A 27,512-nucleotide genomic window follows, 5' to 3' on the forward strand; every position below is an offset into this window, starting at 1 on the left:
AGCTGTTTGCAGCGTTGCTGTTAGAAAGTTTTATCGAATCGTGCCAGATCTTTAAGCACTCGTCTATAGCCAGATCTTCGTGACGAATGCACAGTATGTTTCGCCAGCACATCCACTCACACCCCACCTCCCGCCTGTCTGCGCTTTGGGCTTCAGTAGAAATCTATAGCCATTAATTATTTATCAAAAACCATCCCCTAACAATCAGAGGTTATCGGACAAGTAAGATTACAGTAGACAAGTCCAGTAGCGTCCAGATACGAGAGTCACTCCAAAAGAAATGCACACTATTTTTTTTTAATCCATCTTTTATTCTACATGTTTGAAAGTTTTACAGTGTGTAGATACATCCTTTAGGAGCAATATTTTCATTTCTCCACATAATTTCCATCCCTCTCAACTGCCTTACGCCACTTGGAACCAACGCCTGTATACCCGTACGGTAAAATTCTGGACCAACCTGTTGGAGCCACTGTTTGGCAGCGTGCACAAGGGAGTCATCATCGTCAAACCTTGTTCCACAAAGAGAGTCTTTCAGTTTACCAAAGAGATGATAGTCACATGGAGCCAGGTCAGGACTGTAAGGCAGGTCTTTCAGTGTTGTCCATCCGAGTTTTGTGCCGGCCGGAGTGGCCGTGCGGTTCTAGGCGCTACAGTCTGGAGCCGAGCGACCGCTCCGTTCGCAGGTTCGAATCCTGTCTCGGGCATGGATGTGTGTGATGTCCTTAGGTTAGTATGGTTTAATTAGTTCTAAGTTTTAGGGGACTGATGACCTCAGAAGTTAAGTCGCATAGTGCTCAGAGCCATTTGAACATCCGAGTTTTGTGATGGCTTCCATTGTTTTTTGACTGACATGTGGCCGTGCAACAGCAAAACATCCTGCTTTTGCCGATGTGGTCGAACACAACTCAGTCGAGCTTGAAGTTTCTTCGGTGTCGTCGCATATGCATCAGAATTTATGGTGGTTCCACTTGGCATGATGTCCACAAGCAAGAGTCCTTCGGAATCGAAAAACACTATAGCCATAACTTTTCCAGCAGAAGGTGTGGTTTTGATTTATTTTTTTTATTATTTCCCTTGGGTGAATTTGCATGATGCCAGTCCATTGATTGCCTCTTCGTCTCTGGTTGAAAATGATGGGGCCATGTTTCATCACCTGTCACAATTCTTCCAAGAAATTCATCTCCACCATTCTCGTACTGTTCCATAAGTTCGCTACTCGCTACATACCGTTTTGCTTGTTTGTTTGTGAGCCACTGTCAACATCCTGGGAACCCACCTGGCACAAACCTTTTTTAACGCCAACCCTTTCAGTATTCTGCAAACACTTACTTCCCCTATCCCAACGTAGTGTGACAATTCGTTCAATGTGATGCGTCTGTCAGCAGTCTCCAATTCGTTAACTCTCTGCACATTGTCTGGGGTGTGTGCAGTACGAGGCCTGGCGCTGCGGGACAATCCTCAATATTGCCGTGCCCGCTTTCATCACGTAACCTGCTTGCCCATCGACTAACTGTACTGCGATCGACAGCAGCATCTCCATACACCTTTTACAACCTCTTGCGGATGTTTCCCACTGTCTCGTTTTCACAGCACAGGAATTCTATGACAGCACGTTGCTTCTGACGAACGTCAAGTGTAGCAGCTATTTTGAAGACATGCTGTGACGGTTCCACTCACGGGAACAGGTTGAACTAAGTCTGAAAACAAGCCGGAAGGATGTATCTACACACTATAAAACTTTCACAAATGCAGAAAACTGTATTTTTACAAAAATAGTGTGCATTTCTTTTGGAGTGCCCTTAGTGTGCATTTCTTTTGGAGTGCCCTCGCAGAAGTGCAGCCTCTTCAACAATGCATTAATTTTTACTGTTATAGTCCTTTTTCTCCTCCTGTGCCAACATAATGTCGGTTATTCACCCTACCATACAGTGACATTTGCTTTCCTTTTGCTTCTTTTTGACAGAATCAGTCTGCCCCTCAATAAAAAATGTCTACAATTTATCGTTTGCTAAATTGCCGACGAAAAGTACTGAGCGTTTACAAATCTGCTTATTAATTCATAATAAACAATTAAACCTTTGTGCCCGTAGCAATCCGTAACAATATCCTAGTAATTAGTCATTGTTTACGAAGTTGCGTGGGAAATAACTGTTTACAGGGCAAAGGATGCTGCATATGCATTCTTCTTAGCATTTTACAACTTGATACAATTGCATTCGGGTTCAAAGATTTGTACAAGAATATAAGTCGAATGGGTGATAATCAATGCATCATCAAAGATAAACCTTTTGTCATCTGATGTGCTGTAGTAACCTTGGGATATTCACAGAGATGTTGATTCATCTACATGAGCCGCCCGTAAGTGCGTGAATTACTTGCATCCAATGAAATTCCTGAAATGAATTGAAGATATCTGTTGGTAAGATGGCTACGGGAATTCACGACACGACACCTTCGAACAATTTATTTTAAAGCGCTTCCAATGGTAAGTATCGTAGTTCAATTTAGTTAACAAGAAGCTATATGGTACTAAAATTAGTGCGTTTGTTTATAAACTCCCTGCTAACGGTATTCCAGGTAACAAAAGCCAGAACAAATTTCTTGTTATAGCATTAAAAGCTACGGTTAATGATCACTCTTGGCTAGGGTGACCACACGTCCCGATTAATCGGGACTGTCCCGTTTTTTGAGGCTCAAAAATTTGTCCCGACTTTTTTTTTTTTAAACAAGCAATTTTTCCCGATTTTCAAGGATTATTTTCAGACATTTACAAAGTGGTTAAAATATTTTCTGAGTGTCGATTTTATACACTATCAATTGAAACTGACATTCCGTACGTTGGTACCCCCTGATAATGTACAGCTTAAGCACTATAATTGTTGCGTACTCTTATTTTCTTTGCTTTTGCTTGCCATTGTTGTCAGCACTCAGTATCAGTTTCGTGAAGTGCTAGCACGCCGTGGCGATGCCGAAACGAAAATCAAAGTTTTCGGAAGAGCTTCAGAGGAAATTTCCTTGCTTCACTGCTACAGACAATGACTGTTCAGCAAAATGTAACTGTGCTGTATCCGTGTCTCATAGTGGCGCTGCAGATCTCAAGCATCATATGGAATGAGAGAAACACAGGAAGAATCTTCGATCGGCAGGTCCTCGCAAAAAATGAGGTATTTTGTAACTTCAAATACACATGAACAGAAAAACGTAGCTGCAGCAGAAGGAATCCTGTCATTCCATGTTGTTAAACTCCACCAAAGCTATCGTTCTAATGATTGCAGTGTTCAACTAAACAAAAAAATTTTTCCTGATTCTAAGATTGCAGGTATGAGGTATTTTGTAACTTCAAATACACATGAACAGAAAAACGTAGCTGCAGCAGAAGGAACCCTGTCATTCCATGTTGTCAAACTCCACCAAAGCTATCGTTCTAATGACTACAGTGTTCAACTAAACAAAAAAATTGTTCCTGATTCTAAGATTGCAGAAAATGTTTCGTGTGGAAGAACAAAGTGTGAAGCAATTATCAACAATGTTATAACTCCGCATTCCCAGAAACAGGTAATAGCTGCTGTAAACAGTGCAAAATACTTTTCAGTATCTACTGATGCTAGCAACCATGGGCATCAGAAAATTTTTCCTGTGATAGTTCAGTATTTTTCTGTAAGTGAGGGTGGACTGCAGACGAAATTGCTTGATCTTGATGAATTGCAGAACGAAAAGTCCGAAACAATTTCCAATTATCTCTCTCATGTTATACAGTCATTCAGTATCATCTCAAAGTGTGTTGCATTTGGTGCAGACAATACTAATTGTAATTTTGGGGGGTTAACGAAGAAAGAGGGTAATAATGTTTTCACACATCTGAAAGAAAAATTTAAAAAAACTCTAACATTGTTGGCATAGGTTGTCCAGTACATGTTGTTCGTAGCACACTTCAAAGTGCTTGTGATGTTTTACCTGTTGACAGTGACTGCATTGTCATGAAGTTTCCAACCATTTTCATATTTTTTCTATTCATGTTGCAAACTCACTGAATTCTGTGAATTTGTGGGTGTCACTTACAAAAATTTACATTCCTTTTCCAAAACAAGATGGCTTTCATTGTTGCCAGCCATAGAAAGGATCTTGAAAATGTATGAACCTTTGAAATCTTACTTTTTGTCACAGTCTAACTCAAAGTGCCCTGCAATCTTAAAGAGTTTTTTCAGTGATCCTATAAATGAATGTTATTTACTTTTTGTACATTCACAAATGAGTGTTTTCCAACAATCCATTCTGAGCATTGAGAAACAGAATAATTCCATATGTGAAGTATTAGCAGCCTTAAATAAAGCTTTGAAAAGTCTAAATTCAAGGAAACATGAACATTTTGTACCACTAAGTGTAAAAAAACTGCTGAATTATTGTGATGACCAGTCTGTTAAGAAATTTGACATAGCAGTATCAACGTTTTATGATGCTTCAGTAGACTATTTATCCTCATGGTTACAGGGAATAGCTGAGTTTTCTGTATTCTCATGGATGATGCTCACAGAACCACCAGAATGGTCAGTAGATGAAAATACTTTAATGTGGCTAAATGAAAAGGGCATTCTAGTAAATGACAGCCTCTTATTCGATGAAATAGTTCATATACAGTCATTTGTAAAACAACAAGTGGAAACAGACAGTGAACAATGGAATCAGTTGATGGCACATGAAAAATGGTGTAGGTTTTTCAGATCTTGCCAATGTAATGAACAGTTCAGACAATCGCTTAATATAGCGCAGTACTTCTTTTTACTCCCTGTCCACGATGCAAATGTTGAAAGAGTTTTCAGCTTACTATCGTCACAGAGGACAGATGAGAGGAATAAATTTATTGTGAGGAGCGTTAAGTGTATTTTACTGACCTGTTTAAACTTCAGTAAATACAGTTGCACTGACTTCTATTCATACCTATTAGGCAAAACTGAGTTGCTGAATGAAATTTCATCTTCGAAGAAATATGATTGCAGTGTGGAATACACAAAACCATAAATTGCTTGTGTTCCCTAAGAACTTTTTTTTGTAGTGATTGTTACACTATGTCTTTCTACATTCTGTGTTATAAATGTTACATATCTTAATAAGTAAATTTCTGAAAACTTGAAATGTACTTCTTTCCAGTCTTTCCATTCTTTGTTTGGTTTTGTACACAAACAAACAAACACACACACACACACACACACACACACAAATATCAGTGAAGGCTATATTTGCAGAGGAAGAAAAATGTTAGCATTAAAAGTGATACTTAACGAGAAATAAAAATTGTCCCACTTTTTGGCCAAGAAAATGTATGAAAGTCCCACTTTTGTCCGAAGAAAATACGGTTACCTTACTCTTGGCTCGCTTCTGTTGGATAGGGTTTTTGTGGTTTCGTAAAACTACGTTTACAAGGACCACAGATACTGAAAATATTGCCAACGATTGTATCCCAGCAACGTTGCCACCAATACATTTCCGGGCCATATTGCCGCGAAATGGACGAAAGCGAGCTACCAGAAGTGCGGGCGGCCCAGTCCGTAACATGGCGCCTCAAACCGCGCGGCACTGTCTATTAGTCTGCTCCCCAGACAACAAAAGTCGACGCCTGTTTTCAGCTTCTCATGTACTAATCTAATTCCTTCAGTATCAGATGATTTAATTCCATTATCCTTGTTTTACTTTTTCTGACGTACATCTTACAACCTGGTTTAAGAGCACTATTCATTACATTCAACTGCTCTTACAAGTCATTTGCCATCTCTGCCAGAATTAGTGTCACAGCCAAATATGACCCTTAATTTCAGTCGCATTGAAGCCAACATTCCTAGAGTACACAACAGCCTGATGCATATACAGGGTGTTTCAAAAATGACCGGTATATTTGAAACGGCAATAAAAACTAAACGAGCAGCGATAGAAATACACCGTTTGTTGCAATATGCTTGGGACAACAGTACATTTTCAGGCAGACAAACTTTCGAAATTACAGTAGTTACAATTGTCAACAACAGATGGCGCTGCGGTCTGGGAAACTCTATAGTACGATATTTTCCACATATCCACCATGCGTAGCAATAATATGGCGTAGTCTCTGAATGAAATTACCCGAAACCTTTGACAACGTGTCTGGCGGAATGGCTTCACATGCAGATGAGATGTACTGCTTCAGCTGTTCAATTGTTTCTGGATTCTGGCGGTACACCTGGTCTTTCAAGTGTCCCCACAGAAAGAAGTCACAGGGGTTCATGTCTGGCGAATAGGGAGACCAATGCACACCGCCTCCTGTATGTTTCGGATAGCCCAAAGCAATCACACGATCATCGAAATATTCATTCAGGAAATTAAAGACGTCGGCCGTGCGATGTGGCCGGGCACCATCTTGCATAAACCACGAGGTGTTCGCAGTGTCGTCTAAGGCAGTTTGTACCGCCACAAATTCACGAAGAATGTCCAGATAGCGTGATGCAGTAATCGTTTCGGATCTGAAAAATGGGCCAATGATTCCTTTGGAAGAAATGGCGGCCCAGACCAGTACTTTTTGAGGATGCAGGGACGATGGGACTGCAACATGGGGCTTTTCGGTTCCCCATATGCGCCAGTTCTGTTTATTGACGAAGCCGTCCAGGTAAAAATAAGCTTCGTCAGTAAACCAAATGCTGCCCACATGCATATCGCCGTCATCAATCCTGTGCACTATATCGTTAGCGAATGTCTCTCGTGCAGCAATGGTAGCGGCGCTGAGGGGTTGCCGCGTTTGAATTTTGTATGGATAGAGGTGTAAACTCTGGCGCATGAGACGATACGTGGACGTTGGCGTCATTTGGACCGCAGCTGCAACACGGCGAACGGAAACCCGAGGCCGCTGTTGGATCACCTGCTGCACTAGCTGCGCGTTGCCCTCTGTGGTTGCCGTACGCGGTCGCCCTACCTTTCCAGCACGTTCATCCGTCACGTTCCCAGTCCATTCAAATTTTTCAAACAGATCCTTTATTGTATCGCTTTTCGGTCCTTTGGTTACATTAAACCTCCGTTGAAAACTTCGTCTCGTTGCAACAACACTGTGTTCTAGGCGGTGGAATTCCAACACCTGAAAAATTCTCTGTTCTAAGGAATAAACCATGTTGTCTACAGCACACTTGCACGTTGTGAACAGCACACGCTTACAGCAGAAAGACGACGTACAGAATGGCGCACCCACAGACTGCGTTGTCTTCTATATCTTTCACATCACTTGCAGCGCCATCTGTTGTTGAAAATTGTAACTACTGTAATTTCGAAAGTTTGTCCGCCTGAAAATGTGCTGTTGCCCCAAGCATATTGCAACAAACGGTGTATTTCTATCGCTGCTCGTTTAGTCTTTATTGCCGTTTCAAATATACCGGTCATTTTTGAAACACCCTGTAGCTTTAACCAACCAGCACCCACCACCACTGTGATGTCAGAGAGGATCGCACCAACCCCTCGGTCTCAAAAGGAGGGCGACAGTATCACCCCCATTTGTCACACAGTCCCTTCGCGAGGATGCATTCATCAGGTGGTGATCTGAGGAATTTCTGGGGACAGTGCACGCACCTGTATAGTGTCCGCCAGATGCGCCGTGTCGACACCTTGCAACAGCATGGTGTCGTTGACGGAGACGTGCTGGAACATGTCGTCCTGCAGCGAAGGTGAGAAGTATCCGGCGTCGTCGGCGCCGGCGGATGTGGCGTCGTACGCCAGGTAGTTGCAGTTGCCACCCTCTTGGAACGTCAGTTGTAACGTCTGCCCCGGATCCGACGCAGCGCGCTTCACCGTCGCCTGTCGTAAAGTTAGTCACAATTCTAGTCCATTCACGAAGGCAGGAAGCTCAGCGTTTAACGTTTCGCAGGCAGCGTGGGCATGATGGACTTAGCTCTAACTTAAGCGAGGCGTGTTTTTTTAAGTAAGTACCGTTTTGAAATTATAAAAAAAGATGTGCTAAGATATCTCAATAATTTTATTTTTACATGAATACCTGTACCTTAATCTACGCACTGACGCTATTACAGTCTGATTCTTCCTTGTTTACGTCGTGTACTGAGTATTTAAGATGCCTCCGATAATCGTGAGTCCCGCCGACTGTGAAGTACGGGCTGTTATAAGATTTATTAGTGCTAAAGGACTAAAAGCGATCGATATTCATCGTGAGATCTGTGCGGAGAAAACATTATCAGTGATGGAATGGTAAGAAATTGGGTGAGAGCATTTAAAGATGGCCGCACAGATGTGCATGATGAACAACGGAGTGGGCGTCCTTCGGTCATTAATGAAAGTTTGGTGCAGGAAGTGGACAATAAGGTGAGAGAAAACAGACGCTTTACGATTTCCTCCTTGCGGGACGACTTTCCTGATGTTTCTCGTAGTGTTTTGTATGGCATTGTGACCGAGCATTTGAATTAACGAAAATTGTGCGCCCGTTGGGTACCGAAAATGTTGACGTATGTGCACAAAACCAAACGTTTAGACAGTGCATTGACTATTTTTGCATGAAAGCCTGCACTTGAGCGGTACCACAACGACGGTGATGATTTCTTAAGCCAAATTGTTATGGGCGATGAAACATGGGTGGCCTACGTCACACCAGAATCAAAGAAACACTCCATGGAAGTTGAGCAAGGGCATCGTTTTGGTGCAAGACAGTGCCCGTCCGCATGTGACGAATCAGACCAAAGATCTCATCACATCTTTTCGACAGGAAACTCTAGATCATCCTCCGTACAGCCCCGATCTTGCGCCCAGTGATTACCATCTGTTCCTGCACTTGAAGAAACACCTGGGCGGTCAGCGTCTTCAAGACGATGACGGAGTCAAACGGTGGTGATAAGTGCCTCAATATTGATGGAAATTATGTAGAAAAGTAGATTAAGGTACAGGCTTTCATGTAAAAATAAAATTATTGATATATCTTAGCAAGTCCTTTTTTAATTTCAAAACGGTACTTACTTAAAAAACACGCCGCGTACCTGGATAAGGATAGAGATGTTGAGATATAGAAGTGCTACAAAGACAGAACTTATTTTCAATGTCCATGAAAGTAAACTTGTCCATTTGGAAAAAAGGAGAAACGCAAGCTCACCGGGCAAAGTATTTGTCACCTTAAAAAAGAGATCACTGGTCACTTTGGCGTGTTTTAAACGGTGTATAAATAGCACCAGGCCACTAACTCAAATCATGGCGATTAAGTGGGGTTCATGCGTCAGTCGGTTGTATGGAGTCAATGCAGTAAGATGGATCGACATGGTACAACGTCAGAAAGGAAGTACCGTGTTTGGACATGCACATGACGACGTCAGTGCAATTCCCCGATTTGTTGACTATCAAAACGGATTTTCCAACAGATCTACGGGGAACTGCGTATTAGTCGCATTCATACAACACAGCATAAGAACAGTGGTCGTAAAAGATCCTAACCGAAGGTAATAGAGAGGGATGTCATGCCTTATAAATAATAATCAATTTTAAACCCGACTGGAATTGCTGCCGTCAACGGATACAGATCACTTTAACCAGTCGTACTAGACATGACGACACTATGTTCTGCCCTTGACCACCTAGACGTCCGACCTAACATACAAGGATTTCTATATGATAGGTCTTGTGTATGTGCCTCATCTGCCGAAAACAATTCCAGAACTCAAAACGCGCCTTTCTAACGCGCTCGCGTCGGCTACTGAATATATGCTTCAGTATGTATGGCCCGAAAATGATTCTCGCTTAGATGTTGCCCGTGTAACCAAGTGGAGGAACAGCTATAAATGTTATACATTACTCTTACCGATGTATTGCAATGCATTACATAGTTGTTGTCACTTGTAACCACTATATATTTTTTTTTTGATTTCACTGTAGTGCTAACCTTCGCCCCTCCTCGCGAGACTTTGTATAGGACGATTTTTCTAAATGGGAACACAAACTGCAGGAAATGATTCCTTAGAGGATAAGAAGCAAACGAAGTGGTAATATTGGACACACAGCCGCAAATGGGTACCTAGGGAAGTACGCTCACTTGTCGGTGGAATTATGCTACTGGCCATTAAAATTGCTACACCAGGAAGAAATGTAGATGATAAACGGGTATTCATTGGACAAATATATTATACTAGAACTGACATGTGATTACATTTTCACGCAATTTGGGTGTATAGATCCTGAGAAATCAGTACCCAGAACAATCGCCTCTGGCCATAATAACGGCCTTGATACGCCTGGGCATAGAGTCAAACAGAGCTTGGATGACGTGTACAGCTACAGCTGCCCATGCAGCTTCAACACGATACCACAGTTCATCAATAGTGACTGGCGTATTGAAACGAGCCAGTTGCTCGGCCACCATTGACCAGACGTTTTCAATTGGTGAGAGATCTGGAGAATGTGCTGGCCAGGGCAGCAGTCGAACATTTTCTGTATCCAGAAAGGCCCGTACCGGACCGGAAACATGCGGTCGTGTATTATCCTGCTGAAGTGTAGGGTTTCGCAGGGATCGAATGAAGGGTAGAGCCATGGGTCGTAACACATCTGAAATGTAACGTCCACTGTTCAAAGTGCCGTCAATGCGAGCAAGAGGTGACCGAGACGTGTAACCAGTGGCACCCCATGCCATCACGCCTGGTGATACGCCAGTATGGCGATGACGAATACACGCTTCCAATGTGCGTTCACCGCGATGTCTCCAAACACTGATGCGCCCATCACGATGCTCTAAACATAACCTAGATTCATCCGAAAAAATGACGTTTTGCCATTCGTGCAGCCAGGTTCGCCGTCGAGTACACCATCGCAGGAGCTCCTGGCTGTGATGCAGCGTCAAGGGTAACCGCAGCCACGGTCTCCGAGCTGATAGTCCATGCTGCTACAAACGTCGTCGAGCTGTTCGTGCAGGTGGTGGTTGTATTGCAAACGTCCCCATCTGTTGACTCAGGGATCGAGACGTGGCTGCACGATCCGTTACAGCCATGCGGATAACATGCTTGTCACCTCGACTGCTAGTGATACCAGGCCGTTGGGATCCAGCACGGCGTTCCGTATTACCCTCCTGAACCTATATTCTGCTAACAGTCATTGGATCTCGACCAACGCGAGCAGCAATGTCGCGATACGATAAACCGCAATCGCGATAGGCTACAATCCGACCTTCATCAATGTCGGAAACGTGATGGTACGCATTTCTCCTCCTTACACGAGGCATCAAAACAACGTTTCACCAGGCAACGCCGGTCAACTGCTGTTTGTGTATGTGAAATCGATTGGAAACTTTCCTCATGTCATCACGTTGTAGGTGTCGCCACCAGCGCCAACCTTGTGTGAATGCGCTGAAAAGCTAATCATTTGCATATCACAGCGTCTGTAGCACGTCATCTTCGTGGTGTAGCAACTTTAATGGCCAGTAGTGTACTTATTAAACCACCCTCGTAATGTTAGTATGCTTCAACATTACTTTTTTGGCTATTATTAAATTTAGTGTATAAACTGAACCTGGGAATGTTTAGACCGGACGTCGTAATTCAGCATCCAGAGCACGACGTCTTTTTACGACTGACACATGTGACCAAACGTCTTAGAGAACGAACAGTGTAGTAAATCCGTCACGTGTTCGCTATGACAGTGCAGAAGGAAGATAGGCAGGCCACGTACCTTGGAGGTAGGGGTTCCGGACGACCGCCTTTGCAGCAGCAGTTCGGCCAGCGCCGCATTCTCCGCGTTGGCGTCATGCTGCTGGTGAAGCGTAACGAAGTGCTCGGAGTCGGAGTGCCGGCGGGACAGCTTGTCGGGGGCGGCGCTGGCGACCGGTGCGGGGGCGGCGGAGGCGGCAGACGGCTGCATCGGCGGCGCCGGCACCGCGAACGACGCCGTCAGCTGCTTGGCCAGGTCGCCGCTGTCTTTAGCGCCGGCAGAGGGCGACGCGGCCGGAGAAGCCGCCGCCAGCTGTTGCTGCTGCTGCTGCGAACCGCTCATGGCCTCCGTCCCGGAACCCGCGCCGCTACCTGTACCGCATCAACTATTGTGGCGACACCAGGGGAAGATGTCTCGAAGGAAACGAATTGCCGTGGGATTACTGTTCTTAGCATATACTGTATTCAAACATTATGAATCACCTCGAAGGGAACCATCTATTGATACGTAATCAGCATGGTTTCAGAAAACATCGTTCTTGTGCAACGCAGCTAGCTCTTTACTCGCACGAAGTAATAGCCGCTATCGACAGGGGATCTCAAGTTGATTCCGTATTTCTAGATTTCCGGAAAGCCTTTGACACCGTTCCTCACAAGCGACTTCTAACCAAGCTGCGGGCCTATGGGGTATCGTCTCAGTCGTGCGACTGGATTCGTGATTTCCTGTCAGGAAGGTCGCAGTTCGTAGTAATAGACGGCAAATCATCGAGTAAAACTGAAGTGATATCAGGTGTTCCCCAGGGAAGCGTCCTGGGACCTCTGCTGTTCCTGATCTATATAAATGACTTGGATGACAATCTGAGCAGTTCTCTGAAGTTGTTCGCAGATGATGCTGTAATTTACCGTCTAGTAAGGTCATCCGAAGACCAGTATCAGTTGCAAAGCGATTTAGAAAAGATTGCTGTATGGTGTGGCAGGTGGCAGTTGACGCTAAATAACGAAAAGTGTGAAGTGATCCACATGAGTTCCAAAAGAAATCCGTTGGAATTCCATTACTCGATAAATAGTACAATTCTCAAGGCTGTCAATTCAATTAAGTACCTGGGTGTAAAAATTACGAACAACTTCAGTTGGAAAGACTACATAGATAATATTGTGGGGAAGGCGAGCCAAAGGTTGCGTTTCATTGGCAGGACACTTAGAAGATGCAACAAGTCCTCTAAGAGACAGCTTACACTACACCCGTTCGTCCTCTGTTAGAATATTGCTGCGCGGTGTGGGGTCCTTACCAGGTGGGATTGACGGAGGACATCGAAAGGGTGCAAAAAAGGGCAGCTCGTTTTGTATTATCACGTAATAGGGGAGAGAGTGTGGCAGATATAATAAGCGAGTTGGGATGGAAGTCATTAAAGCAAAGGCGTTTTTCGTCGCGGCAAGATCCATTTACGAAATTTCAGTCACCAACCTTCTCTTCCGAATGCGAAAATATTTTGTTGAGCCCAACCTACATAGATAGGAATGTTCATCAAAATAAAATAAATCAGAGCTCGAACAGAAAGGTTTAGGTGTTCGTTTTTCCCGCGCGCTGTTCGGGAGTGGAATGGTAGGGAGATAGTATGATTATGGTTCCATGAACCCTCTGCCAAGCACTTAAATGTGAATTGCAGAGTAATCATGTAGACGTATATGACCGAAGGCTAGTACGGTTACAAGGATTCCCACTCATTTCACGTGGGTTGGAGAACAAACCCTCTACGACTTCTTAGCGGCTGTTGCAGCAAATCCTTCTCCTACGTCCACGTTGTGCTTCCAAGATGCTCCATATAAAATGCAGCTAACGGGAGAGGGTGAAAGGCCAATATGTGGCGTATTAAAGCGAAGGTACCCTGGCTGGGGCAGACCCCCCCCCCCTTCCCCCCCCCCCCCACATAAAACGGCAAGACAGGGGGGCTTAAGACGACAATCCTATTACCCGAATACTTAGTTAGAGATTGGTAATATTTGCCGAAATAATCTCATTAATCACAATTCTTAATCACAGTTCTTTCTTTAAGGGTTCTATCTTGTCGCGTACTGTTAGCGCAGTCATAGCTGACACTCAGCGCGGAGGCTGATGGGAGCGACTGCAAAGGCATTTCCCATTTACAGTCGCTCAGTCTGGCTGCGCTAATAGTACTATGCAACCTACTTGAGGAGCAGGGAGTTGTAAACTCATTTCAAAAATGACTAGTAAAATTTGTAGAATTTATGATTCGATCTATTCACTGTTAGAGAATCTTAACCAGCTATTCACTGGTAGTGAAATGCCGCATCCATTATTGTACTTCTACACTGAAGAGCCAAAGAAACTGGTACAACTGCCTAATATCGTGTAGGGCCCCAACGAGCACGCAGAAATGCCGCACACGACGTGGCATGGACTTGACTAATGTCTGAAGTAGTGCTGGAGGGAATTGACACCATGAATCCTGCAGGGCTGTCCATAAATCCGTAATATTACGAGGGGGTAGAAATCTCTTATGAACAGCACATTGCAAAGAATCCCATATATGCTCAATAATGTTTGGTGGCCAGCGGAAGTTTTTAAACTCAGAAGATTGTCCCTGGAGCCACTGTGTATCAACTCTGGACGTCTGGGGTGTCGTATTTTCCCGCTGAAATTGCCCAAGTCCGTCGGAATGCCCAATGGACATGACTGGATGCAGGTGACCAAACAGGATGCTAACGTACGTCTCAGGAGTGCAGCAGTGCAGACACACACACAGTACAATGAGATGACAAAATTCACGGTGTATCTCCTAATATCGTGTCTGACCGCCTTTCGCCCGGCGTAGTGCAGCAATTCGACGTCACATACACTCAATAAGTCATTGGAAGTCCTCTGCAGAAATACTTATCCAAGCTGTCTCTATAGTCTTCCAGAATTGCGAAAGTGTTGCCGGTGTAGGAAGTTGGGCACGAAACGACGTGTCGATTATGTCTCATAAATGGTCGATGAATGATAATTAATTGAAACCCTCACCTGCCGACGGATGTTGTTGACATATCTTGATGGGGACAGCCGAAAATGTGTGCCCCGACCGGGACTTGAACCCGGGACCTCCTGCTTACATGGCAGACGCCCTATCCTTCTGGGCCACCGAGGACACAGATGAATAGCGCGACTGCAGGGACTTATCCCTAGCACGCTTCCCGTGAGACCCAAGGGATAAGTCCCCGCAGTCGCGCTGTTCATCTGTGTCCTCGGTGGTTGTTCTCTGATCGCGAGCGCAGATGTGAAGGGATTGTGCTGTGCTTGATGCACGATATGGCAATCCTCCCCCCCCCCCTCCATGATGATGATGATGTTTGGTTTGTGGGGCGCTCAACTGCGTGGTTATCAGCGCCGGTACAATTACCCAATCTTTGCTCAGTCCAATTTCGCCACTTTCCTGGATGATGATGAAATGATGAGGACAACACAAACACCCAGTCATCTCGAGGCAGGTGAAAATCCCTGACCCCGCCGGGAATCGAACCCGGGACCCCGTGCTCGGGAAGCGAGAATGCTACCGCGAGACCACGAGCGGCGGACCCCCTCCCTGGTGATCAGACGTGGTCGACCAGAACGTTGACGATGGATAAGTCTGCCCTAATGCTCCCATGCAGTCCAACACTGGGCCACTGTACGGTGCAGTGAGTAAGTGTGCAGACGTTTTCAGACGTGCTAATGGTGACTGCGTGTTGAAAATGGCTCAAAGAACACATATTGATAACGTTATGAGGGGTAGAATACTAGGGCGACTGGAGGCTGTTCAAATACAGCAGGTCGTAGCCCGGCCCCTCCGTGTGCCACAAAGTGTGATCTCAAGATTTAGCAACGATTCCAGCAGATAGGGAACGTGTCCAGGCACTACACTACGGGATGTCCACAGTGTACAACACCACAAGAAGACCGATATCTCACCATCAGTGCCCGCAGACGACCACGGAGTACTGCAGGTAGCCTTGCCTGGGACCTTACTGCAGCCACTGGAAAATTTGTCTCCAGACACACAGTCTACAGACGACTGAACAGACGTGGTTTATTAGCCTGGAGACCTGCAAGGAGCATTCTACTGATCCCTGGTCACAGGAGAGCCCGTAAAGCCTGGTGTCAAGAACCCAGAACATGGTCATTGGAACAGTGGTCCCAGGTTACATTCAGAGACGAGTCCAGGTGCAGTCTGAACAGTGATTCTCACCGGGTTTTCATCTGGCATCAACCAGGAACCAGATACCAACCCCTTAATGTCCTTGAAAGGGACCTGTATGGAGGTCGTGGTTTGATGGTGTGGGGTGGGACTATGACTGGTGCACGTACACCACTACATGTCTTTGACAGAGGAAATGTAACAGGTCAGGTGTATCGGGACGTCATTTTGCACCAGTATGTCCGCCTTTTCAGGGGTGCAGTGGGTCCCACCTTCCTCCTGATGGATGATAACGCACGGTCCCACCGAGCTGCCATCATGGAGGAGTACCTTGAAACAGAAGGTATTAGGCGAATGGAGTGGCCTTCCTGTTCTCCAGACCTAAATCCCATCGAGCACGTCTCGGATGCTCTCGGTCGACGTATCGCTGCACATCTTCACACCCCTAGGACACTTCAGGAGCTCCGACAGGCACTGGTGCAAGAATGGGAGGCTATACCCCAGCAGCTGCTTGACCACCTGATCAAAAGTATGCCAACCCGTTTTGCGGCCTGTGTACATGTGCATAGTGATCATATCCCACACTGATGTCGGGGTACATGCGCACGAAACAGTGGCGTTTTGTAGCACATGTGTTTCGGGACGGTTTCCTCAACTTATCAGCAATACCGTGGACTTACAGATCTGTGTCATGTGTGTTCCCTATTTGACTATACTATTAGCGCCAGTTTTGTGTAGTGCCACTTTGCGTGGCACCACATTCTGCAATTATCCTTAATTTATGAGCATGAGTGTACGATTCGACCAGCCGGCCAAATGGAGGCCCACAATGATGCCCCTTTCAAACACAGTCAGGTGCCGTCAACGCTGTGTTACACGAGTATGCAGCATCTCCGTGTCGTTTACAGTGATTACCCAACATCTGACGCTGTTCACGTCCCTTATGTACCCTGGTAACAGAACTAAACACGAGCCCTCTGGTGGCCTTTCTCTTTGTCACAGAGAAGCACTTCTACTCATTACATGCCCACCGACAGTGTGTATGTTTACGAGGTTACAGTGACATCAGACCAGAAAGGGGTGTTCAGCTTTTTATTTTGTTAGGAAGTGCAGTTGTTTTAATACGTCGACAAATAAAAATCACCGAAATTTTACCATGGCGGAAATCACAAGTTAGAACATTTATGTTAGTCGTTTTGCTGGCGGCTGTGATTTGTGTCATTTTTCTAATTTTTACTAGGAAAATTCACGATGTCCCAGAGAGTGTAAAGGCAGACGTGTCTCATAGAAAGTGAATGTTTTTTTTATGTGGTATAACAAGCGAAGTTGGGAAATTTCATTAACTCTACAATTAAGTTATCCAAGAGATATCACGAACTTACTTGTGTAACCTGTGGAGGGCGATTGTTGCTGCTGTTTCTGCTGTTGCTGTTGTTGCTGCTGTTGTTGGTGCTGTTGCTGCTGCTGCTGCTGTTGTTGGTGCTGCTGTTGCTGCAGTTGTTGTTGCTGTTGCTGTTGTTGATTCTGTTGCTGCTGCTGCTGCTGCTGTTGCTGTTGCTGTTGTTGCTGCTGCTGCGTTGTGTTATTAGGTGGCTGCACTATTCTCTTCTGAATTATCTTCTCTTCAATCAGCGCCCTCACACTCATGCTAGCTGTTTGCAAGGGAGGACCCGGAATCTCCTTCTTCTCGCACTTCTTGGAGTCCGAGTCCTGTGGAAGACAAACAGAAGGCTATGCAGAGTCATCTCCACAATACAGTTCTCTAAATACATACACAGTTCGGTGAAAGACTGCCAATCTGCTTTCCATCTGTTACTAAAAATAGCCCTCTTGCATTTCATATCTACTTTCAGCCTGTGTCTGCTGTCGTCCCTGCTTACTACAGCAGTATAATGTAATAACTTACATTACCTTCACTTGTCTTTGTAGGAAACACAGGATATATATATATATATATATATATATATATATATATATACTATAGATTTTTTTCAGTGTGCGAATTGTTGGATAAAGTCAGATATTCGTCTTACAAGAATACAAAAAAGTCCAAAGGCTCGCTCTTATTTGACACTGTCTGAGGCTCTGTGTAATTAACCAACCGGGTAACCCTCTGGTTCACCATCCTACTCTCCAAAGCAGATGTATACAAGTATGTCACTTTAAAAAGAGAAGAAAGAGTAGAGAAAAGGCGCGGTAGAAACTGAGCTGCTTATTTACTGTGCCGTTCACAGCACGATGCGTGTCTTTTGACTGAGCGACACTTCGGCTGCATGTGAGTCTGTGGATGCATATGGAATAAAAGAAAGTAAGAAGGTGAACATCAGTGCTAATGCACTATCTGTCCTTCGACGTCTTATATGCTTAGCATCACATAAAACATTTACAAATGCGGAAATGAGGAAATTCGTTGATACTGAAGCTTGGTGGAATGGGTACGTCGGAGGGGGGGGGGGGGGGGGCGGGGGTGATGTAAAAGACATGGAACAGAATACAGTTTACTATCGACATAACTGTTGTAGTAGAGAATGAACAGTGTGTGAGTGAGGTGTGGCGCTGTTAATGCATACTAGAAATAGGCTACTTTGATCCAACAAAACAATCGAACTGAGAGTGTTGAAGAAAAAGAGATCACCGAAATTGGTGATTCGATATCAAAACAGATTACAACTGTTCGGATCTACATTGAAGAATTATTAGTGTTTAATGTGCCGCCGCCGACGAGGTTATTAGAGACGGAGCAAAAGCTCGTATTAGGGAAGGATGGAGAAGGGAAACAGTCAAAACCTCCAAGGGAACCATCCCGTCATTTGCCTTTAATGATTCAAGGAAATCACGGAAAACATATATCAGGATAGCTAGCGGGGATGGGAATCACTATCCTCCCGAACACGAGTCCAGTGTCTCACCTCTGTGCCGTCTTGCTCGGCGTTGCACTGTTGACAATCTTGGAGATCGATAAAATATAGTTTTATAATAAAATGTAATTTCATTTCGCTCGTTTCGCCAACAAATGAAGTATATTCAATTGTATGTAAACCACGAAGTCTCCAATACGTATTTTTTATCCTTTAATGTGAATTTCGTTTTCGTATTAATGTATGGAGAGCACGTAATACGTTCCACCCCTGTCTATACATACCTAGGCGCCCAAGCGCACAAACCAATTTCGCGTGTATATTAGTCTTACATTTCGGTTTCATTCTAATTTGTCACGGTTTTTGTCGAAAGTGTGCGCTAAATATTTATATTTGAACAAAGATTCTCAATTGCACTACAAATAACGTAACAAGAAACGCGCAGGCCTATTACTTGTGCCAGCTGAATTAACGGATGGTACCCTATGAAAAGCTTCTAACCGCTGTAGCTCATTTATCGCGATTATTAAATACGTGAGGCATACACGCAGCTGAAAGTATTTTTAGATTGCTGTTTGAAGCTTGATTCTTTTCATCTGGTAATTATCTTCTGGCACTTAATTGCCAGTGTCTGTTCACGGACGATCAAATTCACAATGAACTTTTGAATTAGCATCTCGCTATAATGAACCAATTTTCACAGTGGATCGGGAAATATGTTGTTGACTCATGGTCTTTACAATAACTTTTTCTTCTAGAGAAGTGGCTGGGAGGAGGGGATGGAGGTGGGGAAAGTATGTAACTTTGTGTTTTGCTCTAAGCAAAGGCAACAGAAAGAAAGGTTAGAGTTTAACGTCCCATCATCGTCAAGGTCTTTAGAGAGTGGAGGACCATAGTTAACAGGTCAAGAATACAAGAGCGTTGCTGTATACTTAACAAAAAACGCAAACTGCGTAATAAAATTTGCACCTGGGAGTCAGAGATGCCGTCAGGAATTTGTTGGTAGTCATGCGGCTCTTGCGTCAAGCCAAAGATACATGAATAGTCAAAGAGTTTTAGATGCGAACGTTTTCGTAAGGCTTTACCACGTCTGTTACTGATATAGATTAAATACTACGAGGGTAATCCCAAAAGTAAAGTCTCCTATTTTTTTATAAGTACATAGACCGTAGCGGTCGCGTGGTTCCAGACTGAAGTGCCTAGAATCGCTCGGCCACATCGGCCGGCTGTCTCAAGACAAACACACAGTTTGCAGTTATAATTCTTGTCTTATCGTGTTATACTTTTAACGTGAGATTATAATTCTTAATGAGTAGATTATGATATATTTTAAATTTTTAAATTGGGCGAAAGATTGAAAATGAAATTTTTGTTGCTCATGGAAGCAATTAGATAGGCAGCCTGCAATTGGCAACTGGGTTCCGGGATAGCAGTTTCGTAATACGAATTTGATCGGTAAGGCAATCATTTATCTAAACATAGATAAATGTAAATTAATGCAGATGAATAGGAAAAAGAATCCTGTAATCTTTGAATACTCCATTAGTAGTGTAGGGTTTGACAGTCACGTCGATTAAATATTTGGGCGTAACATTGCAGAGCAATATGAAGTGGGACAAGCATGTAATGGCAGTTGTAGGGAAGCGGATAGTCGTCTTCGGTTCATTGATAGAATTTTGGGAAGATGTGGTTCATCTGTAAAGGAGACCGCTTATAAAACACTAATACGACCTATTCTTGAGTACTGCTCGAGCGTTTGGGATCTCTATCAGATCGGATTGAAGGAGGACATAGAAGCAATTCAGAGGCGGGCTGCTAGATTTGTTACTGGTAGGTTTGATCATCATGAGAGTGTTACGGAAATGCTTCAGGAACTCGGGTAGAGGAAAGGAGGCGTTCTTTTCGTGAATCGCTACTGAGGAAATTTAGAGAACCAGGATCTGAGGCTGACTGCAGTACAATTTTACTGCCGCCAACTTACATTTCGCGGAAAGACCCCAAAGATAAGATGCGAGAGATTAGGGCTCGTACAGAGGCATATAGGCAGTCATTTTTCCCTCGTTCTGTTTGGGAGTGGAACAGGGAGAGAAGATGCTAGCTGTGGTACGAGGTACCCTCCGCCACACACCGTATGGTGGATTGCGGCGTATGTATGTAGATGTGGATGCAGAAGATAGAGTTTTGTTTATGCCACTGTAGTCAAAATTATTATTTTGTACATTCTTTGTACTTATCACAATCTAGACGCTATCTCTGCTTGCTTCAGTGCTTACACAGTGTATTTGATATTGTCTGTGACGTAACACTACAGAAACAGGCCTCCACAAAACGTTGAGCCATGCCATTATTTTGCTTTTTTCTTAGGTTACTAAACAGTATCAAAGACTGCCTCAAAGCCGTACGCACAGCACATGTATTAATTCGCATAAATCCGCCTGATTTTCTTTTGCGTATTAATTTATAGAGACTTTGTAATACTTGTTACCCTTGTCCATGCATAAAATACTTATGCTGCCTACATGCACAGATAAATTTTGCGTTCCTGTCTGTTTGTCTTGCACTTCTGTTTCACCCTAATGTCCACGGTCTTTGCCGAAAGTATGTATGCGCAAAGTATTTGTATCAGCAACACGATGCTGAAATACACTAAAAATAACCTCAGAAACGCGTCGTGGAAATAAAATAAATTGTGACTGGAAAACTTGTAGTTTTCATTAGGAATCAGTGTGTTGTCATTTCCATCAGCTGGACCCTTCTACGTATTGTGTAGCGTATTCGAACTTCATTCTGGCTACACCCCGAGAATTATTGTCGAAAGTTGTGCGCCATATGGTACTTGAACGGAAAACAAAACCCATTCTGTTCCGGAAGTTGTTCGAAAATTCAGTATTCTTCTAGCCCTGTGTTAAGGGCGTACTGGGAGCACCTCCGTTGAACGTTTCGCCTTCTACAGTGGATAGCACGATGTCGAATCAAGTTTGCTTAATGACTGTGGAAAATTCACGCGATGTAAGGTCTCGGGAGTAGGGCAGTCAACTGCTATCTGCTACAGGTTCGCGAAATTACAGAGATGAGTAAAGCAGGCACGAAATTTCTCGCATAATAGTTTAAAAATGATTATGCATTGTAAATAGCGTTGATCGTCTGATCTTGACGTAAATATTCGAAATGAACAATTTCATTCATCTCTCAAAATACTGTACACATATTTCTAAAATCGGTGTGTGGAGATTATTGTACCTCAGTGTTGCACATGGAAACTCCGTACTCCTGTACTGCTCTTTTCTTTTCTTTTCTTTCTTTTTTTTTTTTTAATAAACTAACTTTGCTGCAACTCGATGTACAGGGTTATTACAAATGATTGAAGCGATTTCACAGCTCTACAATAACTTTATTATTTGAGATATTTTCACAATGCTTTGCACACACATACAAAAACTCAAAACGTTTTTTTAGGCATTCACAAATGTTTTATATGTGCCCCTTTAGTGATTCGGCAGACATCAAACCGATAATCAAGTTCCTCCCACACTCGGCGCAGCATGTCCCCATCAATGAGTTCGAAAGCATCGTTGATGCGAGCTCGCAGTTCTGGCACGTTTCTTGGTAGAGGAGATTCAAACACTGAATCTTTCACATAACCCCACAGAAAGAAATCGCATGGGGTTTAGTCGGGAGAGCGTGGAGGCCATTGCTGATCATGATCTCCACCACGACCGATCCATCGGTTTTCCAAACTCCTGTTTAAGAAATGCCGAACATCATGATGGAAGTGCGGTGGAGCACCATCCTGTTGAAAGATGAAGTCGGCGCTGTCTGTCTCCAGTTGTGGCATGAGCCACGCGTGAAACTTGCCCGCACACGTTCAACCGTTTCTTCGCTCACTGCAGGCCGACCCGTTGATTTCCCCTTACAGAGGCATCCAGAAGCTTTAAACTGCGCATACCATCGCCGAATGGAGTTAGCAGTTGGTGGATCTTTGTTGAACTTCGTCCTGAAGTGTCGTTGCACTGTTATGACTGACTGATGTGAGTGCATTTCAAGCACGACATACGCATTCTCGGCTCCTGTCGCCATTTTGTCTCACTGCGCTCTCGAGCGCTCTGACGGCAGAAACCTGAAGTGCGGCTTCAGCCGAACAAAACTTTATGAGTTTTTCTACGTATCTGTAGTGTGCCGTGACCATATGTCAATGAATGGAGCTACGGTGAATTTATGAAATCGCTTCAATCATTTGTAATAGCCCTGTATATTCAGTTTTCCAGTTAAACTCTACGTTTTCATATTTTTGTCTTGCGAAGTTCAGATTGTGAGCATTCGCGTACTGGTTTTGTTACGAAAACGGCGCTGATGCTTGCAAAGAATATCGTATAGGCATTCCTAACTGCAGGGTAGCAGATTCAAGAGTGTTTACTCGTATTTTTACCTAGCTGAGTGAGACTGGTGCAGTGTCCACTTGTCATGTTGCACCAGCCTCACATCTCATTTGAAAGTGGAAATGAAGAGAGTGTGGATGAAGCATACGACATTATTCAATTGGTGGAACGTAGTCCTAAAACAATTGCCCGCAAAATGTCTATAGGTTTCAGTGCCCCACAGATAATAACATAATGGACGTTAGGTATGCGTGGGCTCTATCTGCATCAGTTACAGCAGAGTCATACTTCGAAAAGGAGGTGAAGATGGACGATTTGAAGTTTGTTGTTGGCTAATTGCAATCGTCAAGTAATCCCTTTAATACACACTATGTGACCAAAAGTATCCGGACAGCTGGCCGAAAATGACTTACAAGTTCGTGGCGCCCTCCATCGGTAATGCTGGAATTCAATATGATGTTGGCCTACCCTTAGCTTCTACTCTCGCAGGCATACGGTCAGTCAGGTGCTGAAGGGTTTCTTGGGGAATGGCAGCCCATTCTTCACGGAGTGCTGCACTGAGGAGAGGTATCGATGTCGGTCGGTGAGTCCTGGCACGAAGTCGGCATTACAAAACATTCCAAAGGAGCTCATACGATTCATGTCAGGACTCTGTGTGGGGCAGTGCGTAACAAGGATATTATTGTCGTGCAACCACTTTGCCACAGGCCGTGCATTATGAACAGGTGCCGGCCGCTGTGGCCGAGCGGTTCTAGGCGCTTCAGCCCGTAACCGCGCTGCTGCTGCTACAGTCGCAGGCTCGAATCCTGCCTCGGGCATGGTTGTCTGTCATGTCCTTAGGTTACTTTAAGTATTTCTAAGTCTAGGGGACTGATGACCTCAGATGTTAAGTCCCATAGTGCTTAGAACCATTTGAACCGTTTTTGCTCGATTGTGTTGAGAGATGCAATCGCTATCCCAGTATTGCTCTGGCAGATGACGTTCACCGGACATTCGCCATACCCACACCCTGACATCGAATCGCCACATGGTGGACCGCGATTCGTCACTCCACATGTTTTTCCACTGTTCAATCGTCCAATGTTTACGCTCCTTACACCAAGCGAGGCGTCGTTTGGCATTTACCGGCGTGATGTGTGGCTTATGACAATGAAATCCAAGTTTTCTTACCTCCCGCGTAACTGTCATAGTACTTGCAGTGGATTCTGATGCAGTTTTGAATTCCTGTGTGATGGTCTGGATAGATGTCTGCCTATTAAACATTACGACCCTCTTCAACTGTCGGCGGTCTCTGCCAGTCAACAGACGAGGTCGGCCTGTACGCTTTTGTGCTGTACGTGTCTCTTCACGTTTACACTTCACTATCACATCGGAAACAGTGGACATAGTGTGAATTTTAAAATTTTCCCGGCGAATTGACTGTTCAAACAAATTTCGGGCTTGCAGCTGGTCGTCGTTCAATACTTCGCACGATATTTCAACTGGGCACTGAAGATGACTGGCAGGTGCCCAGTTGAAATACCGTGCGAAGTATTGAACGAGGACCGGCTGCAGGCCCGAAATTTGTTTGAACAGTGGACATAGTGATGTTTAGGAGTGTCAAAATCTCGCGTACAGACGTGTGACACAATCACCTGACCACGTTCGAAGTCCGTGAGTTTCGCGGAGCGCCCCATTTTGATTTCTCACGATTTCTGATGACTACTGAGGTCGCTGATATGGAGTACCTGGCAGTAGGTGGCAGCACCATGCACCTAATACGAAAAACGTGTGCTTTTGGGGTGTCCGGATACTTTTGATCACATAGCGTAGTCTACTGATGAAACCACTTTCACTCGTGATGGTATCAATAATGTTCGTAACTCACGTCAATGGGGCACAGAGAACACCGTTGTCAATGTGGAGAGACAATTTCGAGAACTGATAAAATTCTCTCGAGCTTCCAGCAGCGTCAAGTGATTTAAAATCCACGAGCTTTCGGCCGAGTACTCCACGGTTATTTTCAAGTGGTGACTGTCTTTGGGTTGATGCTACCGTCCTTTCGCTGCCTACTGTGATGTCACTGGTGCTCGCTCCAGTGCTATATAATCTAATGTTTAGGTCGCGCACCCATTTCAGTCTTCCCCTATACGGGTCCCAAGCCGTGCTTAGCTGTAGGCCGCCGTCTTTATTAATGGTGTCGTAGTAAATTTTTATCTCAGTTGCTTTTTTTATTACGCTATCCCCTGAAACTGTTAGTCCATCTAATAACAAATGTTTCTTCAGATGCAATACGAAGTCATTTTTTAGGGCATGCCCTGCTATCGCTTATTTCTCAGGGTACAGAAGGCGGAAACATCTCTCTTCAACAGTACGCAGAATCTGTCTGACATAGAATTAATCTACTTAGGCGGTGCTCGGCCGAAAACTCATGGACTTTAAATCACTGGTGGCGACTGCAAGCTCGAGGGAATTTTATCAGTACACATCGCCACCAAACTACGCATTCGTATAATTTCGAAAACGTTTCTCTGTAAATGTGTGGTGTGGCATGGTAGATAATCAAGTTGACTGTACCTGTTGTCTTGTTGGCCGGCCGGAGTGGCTGAGCGGTTCTAGGCGCTACAGTCTGGAACCACGCTATCGCTGCGGTCGCAGTTTTGATCCTGCCTCGGGCATGGATGTGTGTGGTGTCCTTAGGTTAGTTAGATTTAAGCAGTTCTAAGTTCTAGGGGACTGTGACCTCAGCAGTTAAGTCCCATAGTGCTCAGAGCCATTTGAACCATTTTTTGTTGTCTTGTTGTACCATCTAACAGGGAGTCAGTGTCTAGACTTCCTTGAAAACGAGCTTCCAGCATTATTGGAAGAAGTTTCTTTAGCCACAAGGATGATTATACTGTTCCAGCATCACCGGCCGCCTGCATATTCTAGATGTCAGCTGACCAAACATAACATTCCCCGGAACACGGACCAGCAGAAACGCTCACGGATTTTATCATCAGGATCCCACGAGCTTACCCCTTTAGATTTTTGCCCGTGTGGTTGGTTGGAAGGCCAGACTGACGAAAAACACACACACACACACACACACACACACACACACACACACACACACGAGGCGAATTGATCTTTCGGTTTATCATTAGTGCTGCCCACAAAAAAGAAAGCCAAGACGACCTACACGGGACGTTGTCAATCTGAAACTGCATTGAAATCGGAGGTGGAAATTATGAATAATAACTTTGAGCTTAAGTATTTTTTTGGGTTACGTTCTAACAGTTGTATCTCTGTAACCAATAAAAATAGGATAAACGCCATACGGAATGTTTTATTTGAATTAGTCCATAGTGACTCGTCCTAAAATACACTGAAACAAAAAGGTCGCAATGCCAAGAAGGAGTTGTGCGACAAAAACGAAAAATAGTTGTCAGGCGTGTTTCTACATCTGGAGGATGATGTTTATTCGAATTTCGCGCCAGTTGCGTAAGAGCAGCGCTAGCAGCGCCACTATGAGAACGCAAATCTGGTTCGCTTTAAATACACGCTGTAACGGTCGTGAGCGTTAGTTGTCTAGTTGAGTGGATGTTAGTCAAGAATCATCGTCTGGAACCGCGCTATCGCTACGGTCGCAGGTTCTAATCCTGCCTCGGGCATGTATGTGTGTGATGTCCTTAGGTTGGTTAGATTTACGTAGTTCTAAGTTCTAGGGGGACTGATGACCACAGCAGTTAAGTCCCATAGTGCTCAGAGCCATTTGTACCAAGAATCATCACCTCATTATGTTTGAGCGAAGTAGTGTAATAGGGCAACGAGAAGCTGGATGTTCCTTCTGCGATACTGCAGGAAGACTAGGCAGGATTGTAGCCACTGTACATCACTGCTGACAATGTTGCTAACGACAGTGTACGATCGCTAGAATACCGGCTCGGGGCGGCCACTTGGCTTTACCGAGAAGGAATTATCGTGTTCGACATACGCTCTGGCGCATCGTAGAGCATCCGCAGCAGCAATTTCAGCAGCAGTTGGCACCACAGTGGCACAACGAACTGTTACACATCGATTACTTCAAGGACAGCTTCGAGACAGTCGCGTCGTAGCGTGCATACCCCCAACCACCGCAACTTGCGGCTTCAGTTGTGTCAAGCGAGACCTCACGGGAAGGCAGGGTGGAAGTCGGTTGTTTTCTGATGAAAGCTGGTTTTGTCTCGGGGCCAGTGATGGTAGTGTATTGGTTAGGAGGCCAGCTGAGGGCCTGCAACCAAACTGTCTGCATGCTAGACATACTGGACCTCGTCGGCCGCGGTGGCCGAGCGGTTCTAGGCGCTTCAGTCCGGAACCGCGCGACTGCTATGGTCGCAGGTCCGAATCCTGCCTCGGGCATGGATGTGTGTGCTGTCCTTAGGTTAGTTAGGTTTAAGTACACTCCTGGAAATTGAAATAAGAACACCCTGAATTCATTGTCCCAGGAAGGGGAAACTTTATTGACACATT

General features: G+C 44.6%; 1 protein-coding gene and 1 non-coding gene across 7 annotated transcripts in view; both read right to left on the reverse strand.

Annotated features, from left to right (window-relative positions):
• Window positions 1-27,512, reverse strand: part of LOC126169670 (mucin-4-like) — a 555,343-nt gene that overhangs the window by 86,004 nt on the left and 441,827 nt on the right. For all 6 annotated transcript variants that reach the window (XM_049920663.1, XM_049920660.1, XM_049920664.1 and 3 more), the window contains 3 exons: window positions 17,191-17,518; window positions 11,659-12,008; window positions 7,582-7,806 (listed from right to left, as the gene is read on the reverse strand). In XM_049920663.1, coding sequence (XP_049776620.1) covers window positions 7,582-7,806; window positions 11,659-12,008; window positions 17,191-17,518 — 903 coding nt within the window. The remainder of the gene's footprint in view (window positions 1-7,581; window positions 7,807-11,658; window positions 12,009-17,190; window positions 17,519-27,512) is intronic.
• On the reverse strand, window positions 14,709-14,782 carry Trnat-ugu (transfer RNA threonine (anticodon UGU)). Its single transcript has one exon. It is a non-coding gene; the product is annotated as a tRNA-Thr (tRNA).

The sequence above is a fragment of the Schistocerca cancellata genome, chromosome 1 (assembly GCF_023864275.1).
Source record: "Schistocerca cancellata isolate TAMUIC-IGC-003103 chromosome 1, iqSchCanc2.1, whole genome shotgun sequence".
Classification (NCBI taxonomy): domain Eukaryota; kingdom Metazoa; phylum Arthropoda; class Insecta; order Orthoptera; family Acrididae; genus Schistocerca; species Schistocerca cancellata.